At 42.6% G+C, this 6,087-nt stretch overlaps 1 gene segment (V, D, J or C); it reads right to left on the bottom strand.

Annotated features, from left to right (window-relative positions):
- Positions 1 to 4,738: 4,738 nt before the first annotated feature.
- LOC125914003 (immunoglobulin lambda variable 2-11-like) lies at positions 4,739 to 5,444 on the bottom strand. The segment is given in 2 exon segments: positions 4,739 to 5,220; positions 5,336 to 5,444. Coding segments are annotated over 2 exon segments (513 nt in total).
- Positions 5,445 to 6,087: the final 643 nt, after the last annotated feature.

Here is a 6,087-nt window from a genome sequence, read left to right as displayed (position 1 = left end):
GCTAGAAAAATGAACAACAAATGAAGCCTAAAGCCAGCGAAGAAAAATAATAAATATTAGAGCAGAAAAATATGATCTAGAAACAAGCTAACAAAAAAAAGTAGAGTAGACAATGAAACTAAGAGCTGGTTCTTTGAAAGAATTACTAAAACTGAGAGGCCTCTAGCCACACTTACCAAAAAGAAAAGAGAAATGACTCAAATAAATAAAATCACAAATGAAAGAGGAGAGATCACAACCAATACCACATAAGTACAAACAATTATTAAGAGAACATTATGAAAAATTATATGCCAACAAACTGAGCAATATGGAGAAATGGGCAATTTCCTAGAAACATGCAAACTACAAAAACAGGAAGAAGTAGATAATTAGAACAGACCTATATCCAGCAAAGAAATTTAATCAGTAATCAAAATCTCCCAACAAACAAAAGTCCAGGGCCAGAAAGCTTCCCAGGGGAATTCTTCCAGACATTTAAAGAAGAGTTAATACATATTTTTCTCAAACTGTTCCAGAAAATAGAAATGGAAGGAGAACTTGATACTCCTTCCACAAGGCCAGCATTACATTGATTCCAAAACCAGAGAAAGACCCCACTAAAAAGGGGAATTACAGGCCAATATCCCTGATTAACATGGCTCCAAAATTTCTCAAGAAGATACTAGCAAACCAAATCAAACAGTACATTAAAAAAATTATTCACCACGATCAAGTGAGATTTATTCGTAGGTTCCAGAAGTGGTTCAATATTCACAAATCAATCAACATGAGACACCACCTTAATAAATGGAAGGGTAAGAACCATATGATCCTCTCAATAGGTGCAGAAAAAATATTTGACAAAATACACCATCTGTTCTTGATAAAATCCTCGTCGAAGTTGATGGAACATACCTTGACATCATAAAGGCCGTATGCGAAAGGGATTGTGAAAAAAAAAATTAAGTACATTAATGTATGACAAAGACTGAGCTTTTAAACACAGTGAACAACAGTCAGGTGTGCCAGACATGGGTTGCCATGCTAAAACTGGTAAAGTGAAGGTGGTACCCTATCATGTCTCTTGAACTCAAGCCCTGTTTCAATTAGGAGTCCAACAAATTCTTGAACAGACACTTAATGTGATGTGTACATACCAATTCAGTATAAATGGAAATCTAGCTAACATTTGAGGGGACAGCTAAGGATATCAGATATCCTTTAGAATTCCAGAGGATGTATGGAATGACCCACAAAATATCCCTTGTGCAACAGAGGAGCCATTTTGGAAAGCACCCATTCTAATGAGGGGACAGAAACATGCTGGGTGGTTTCTAGGATAGGGGTCCAGGCATCTGAGCAGAGGGGGTTCAGACATCTAACTGAGCTCAATGTGTGTCACATTCCTGGATGAAATCTCTTGGATATGGGGTCAAGGATGAGGAACTCTAGACAGAAAAATAATGTCTTTTGGTCATCATTCCCTAGGCAATATCATCTGATGTTTTTTCAGATGCTTTTGCTTCAACACAAGAATAGCCCTGCAAGGAGGGCCATTTTGATTATAGCATGGTGGAGTAGAGAATAAGTCAATGACAATTTACATGACCTAAGTATAAGCTTGTCTGCACTGGTGTGGGAGATGGGATGGAGGCATTTAAAGTGAGGATTCTCCTGACAGTTATGGAAATTGCACTGAGTAGGCATTTCCTTGTGTCTCTGTTCTTTGTGGAGGAGTTGGAAAGAGCTACCTTCTGGAGCTGTAACATACAGGCAAAGAGGAAGCTGTGACTGTCCCCAGACAATTCAACAGAGAGTATTTCTATTGATCACAGGGACTTGGACATTCTTCATCCTGCCCCTTAGTGCATATTGAGAAGATCTCCCCTCGGAGCTGTGTGTCATCTTGAAATACAGCCTCTTCATCCACAAAAGGATTTTTGACCTCGTGTGTTTCCTAAAGAGATGGGTTTAGGGCAAAGACTCTAATCAGGGCTGACTACTCTTTGCCAGAATGGTAATGGAAATGCCCACTCAGAAAATGGACATATTTCTATAGAGTGTGAATGTTCTTATGAAACTATTTTAGTGTCCTTGTTCATACCCTATGAAGGACATTTAAAGAACACAAGAAAAGTGATGCCCTGGCCAGAGATAGAAAGAAATAACGGGTGGATATGGGATTGAGGGAAAGAGAATGTGTAGTAGGAGGAAGTGATAGCTAGCTGTTTTATTTGAAATGATTGTTCATGTGTGTTTTGAGCCTGTATGTACTATATTACTCCAGAATGAATCTAGATAATAATGTCTATTCCTCATATAGTAATAAAATGGTAACCTGTTAATGACATTCTCATAAATCCATCATTTAGTTCTGGGGTTGAGTGAGTGGTCTTATAGATTGGGTCCTTGCCTCCTGAGATCACTAGAAAGGTTTCCTGGGAACAGTCGGAGCAACTTTTTCTTCTGCCCCATGCTCTATTAGTACAAAGAGCAAACTCAGGTCCCCATGGTGCAGGAAACACTATATTTTTTAATTATTCTGGGTTCTTTTGACCACACAATAAGGCATAATATTCAAATAAGTGGCAAGAGTATCTCCAATGACCATTTGAACATAATATGATTAATGACCAATAAAGCTAAAGCTTTCATATTGGAAGCAATCCTGTTCACTCAACATCTAGCTTCTATATTTCTTGGTAATGGTTCCTACTCTAAACATAATAACTACCTTCTCCAGAGGAAATGGTGAAAAGGAGACACACTAGGGGCGCCTGGGTGGCTCAGTCGGTTGAGCGACCGACTTCAGCTCAGGTCATATCTCACGGTTTGTAAGTTCGAGCCCTGCGTCGGGCTCTGTGCTGACAGCTCAGAGCCTGGAGCCTGCTTTGGATTCTGTGTCTCCCTCTCTCTCTCTGCCCCTCCCCCACTTGTGCTCTGTCTCTCTCAAAAATAAATTTAAAAATGTAATAAAAAAAAAAAGGAGACACGCTAGTAGAGGCAATGGTCACACCTGCCTTCCTATGCATTAGCAGATACTTTATAAAAAGGACACTGATGCTATTTGAGTCAGGAAGAATTTCTCATAACAGGTGCTTTAGAAACTCACAAGACAATGGCCCCTTCAGAGGGGCCTAATTCTTACAGAATTTCCACATGAGGACACATACCCTAGAGTCAAGCACAGCCTCTGATCGCCTTACACAAACATGAAGCTGTGATTCAGGAAGTTATTCTGTGCCTCTATTAGCACACGCCACCTTGCAGAGTACTTTAACCCACTGCTAGTAATCAAGGTGTGTTGCTCTTCCAGTCTAGATGACTTAAGTATGAAGGTACTGATCATTTATCAGGGAAAGAGAGAAGGTACTGAAACAGATTCTGAAAATAATTCATAGAAGAACATTATGGGAGAGAGAGACTAGGATCTATGCTAAACTGAACATCCATCCCCATTTGCCCATGAATGAGGTCATTGCCAGGATGTGGCACTTCCAGTGCTAAACATGGAAAGTTCTGCTCAACCGGGAAGAGACTTGGTCCTGACCAAAGTTCTGGAGACCATGCTCAGGTTCATTCAATGCATGAAGAATTCTTGGCCATCATTTTTGTGTATGTGTTGTTTTGCAATTTTTATCATTGGCATTTCACCCAGAAATTGGGTTTACCACCCATGGAAATCAGATGTTTTGGGGACCTCTGTGAAATGGGGACATGCATACTAGATAACTCTTCCTTGGGGAACAAAGGAGCCATTTTGGAAAGAGCCTACCCTGGGGGCAGACAGTCCACATGCAGGGCTGCTGCCAGGACAGGGGCTCATTGATTTCAGGGGAGGGAAGATTCTACCTATCACGGAGTCTCAAATCATATTCTCTCCTGTTCAGATTCCTTGGATGTGGAGTTAAAGATGAAGGGACATTGGGGAAAAAAACCCTTCCCTTTATCTTCATTCCCTCAGCTATGTCTTAGATCTTTTCTCAGGTGGTATTACTTCAGTCACTGACATGCTGAAGAATGGCTCACCAAGGAGGCTCATGTTGGCTAGGGCAAGGTAGAAACAACTGAAAAATGTCTTATATTTCAATCCTTAAATGTGAGTTATCCATACAATGGGATATATTTTGGTAGTAAAAGTAACTAAATATTAGTACATGCTAGAACATGGATGCAACTTGAAAACATCATTCCGAGTGAAAAAAGTCATTCCCAAAAGATGTCCTATTGTGCAATTCCATTTATATGAAATGTCCAAACTGGGGATGCTATGGGGAGAGAGTGTAGATCATTGATTACCAGAGGCTGAGCAAATTGGTGGGAAATGGAAGATGAATGCCAATAGTTACAGTGTTTCTTTTTAGGACAATAGAAATGTGATAGCAGTGATGTTTTCTCAATTTGGAGAATATACTAAGAGCCATTGTTTTAAACTTGTGAGTTGTATGCTATCTAAATATAACTGAAAAAAACCCTTACCGCACCGACCCCCCCCAATAAACCAAAAAAGAGAAAGTTGGAAACTGGATTTAATAAGACAACATCAATTCTGGAAAACTGAATTCAAGCCAGGCTGCACTGGTGTGTGAGATGGAGCCATTTAAAGTGAGGATTCCCTGGGAATTGCAGGAAGTGCACTGCACAGGCACTTCCTGGTCCTTAGTTCCCCCCCTTGCAGAGTTGGAAAGAATCACTTTCTAGGACCATATCAAAGAAGCAAATAGGCTCTGTCATTTCCCAGACAATTTGGCAGAATGTGTTTCATTTTACTTTATCTTGAGAAGGAAGAGGAACAGAGACCTGAATTCTCAAGACCATGCTGCATGAAGTCCCCTCTGCACAGGGTTGGAAGCATCTTCAGAGCAAGGAGGGAGCCTGTGAGTACAGAGAAGGTTTTGGTCTCACTTCCCCATAAACTTGAACCACTGTGGAGAGTATTACTACTAGCATATGAGCAACAGTAATAATCAGCCTCATCTTCAGCCTGGAGCCCAGAGATGGTCAAGGAGGCCGTGTTGCCAGACTTGGAGCCAGAGAAGCGATCAGGGATCCCTGAAGGCCGGGAATTTACACTATAAATCAGGAGTTTGGGGGATGTGCCTTCGAGCTGTTGGTACCAGGAGACGTAATTATATCTCCCAATGTCATTGCTGGTGCCAGCACAGGAGATGGTGACTGTGCGTCCCAGATCCCCGGACACTGAGGGAGGCTGATTCAGGGCAGACTGGGCCCAGGACCCTGAAAAGAGAAAGAACATATTCTAGTGAGTTCAGTGCTGGGGGCCCAAGTGAGTCTGAAGAGCAGACAAAGATCAGTCCAGATGTCCCTGTGGACTCTTCCTTGAAGGCCTCACCTGTGTCCTGAGTGAGGAGACCGAAGAGGACCAGAGCCCAGGCCATGGTGCAGATGCCCCAACAGCACTGCCTTCTGAGACCCCAACCCTGGGCCTGGCTCCCCAAGACCTCTCTTATCCCCTTCCCCTTGCTCAGAGGAGGGAGGGGCCTCCATGCAAATGTGCTTCCTGCACCTGCCTCTCCTCAACCCTCTGACCTGGCTCTTTATTCTAGATACTTTTGCATCCCTGGGCAGCAGAGCTTACTCAGGACTTAAAAATCTTTAACATATTATCAGTCAGGTCATACTGAGCTCATGACAGTGCCCTGGAAATAGATCCAACCCATAGATATCCTTACATTTCCTGTGATGAGAATCTGGTGGTTCCTAAGTAAGGAATCCCAGGGCTTCTCCTCCAGATGTGTGACTCAGCTGTGGGGCCAGGATGACAAGCCAGCTGAATGAGATCCAAATGCTCCATTTCCTGGGCCTAAAGGTGGAGTTGGGGGCCATGATTCCCCCTCACCACCTTTTTATGCCCTCAGGATGGGTCCTCATGCATCACTCCATCCTATGTCTCTGTGGTGGTTTGAGACTGAGGCTGTGGCTGAAACCTGGGTTGTTTTTCAGCACTTTGAGAAGATGATATTGGGGAGGACAACACTTTGAGGCCTCAGAGGGGCTCAGTGGGAAGGAACTCTTTACATTTCATATGGACAGCTTAAGTCACAGAAAATCCCTTCTCTAAATCCAGGCCCTCGCTGCCCCCCG

This window comes from Panthera uncia, assembly GCF_023721935.1.
Source record: "Panthera uncia isolate 11264 chromosome D3 unlocalized genomic scaffold, Puncia_PCG_1.0 HiC_scaffold_8, whole genome shotgun sequence".
Lineage (NCBI taxonomy): Eukaryota > Metazoa > Chordata > Mammalia > Carnivora > Felidae > Panthera > Panthera uncia.
The sequence above is the reverse complement of the archived record's forward strand: the minus strand, read 5'-3'. Positions and strand labels throughout refer to the sequence as shown.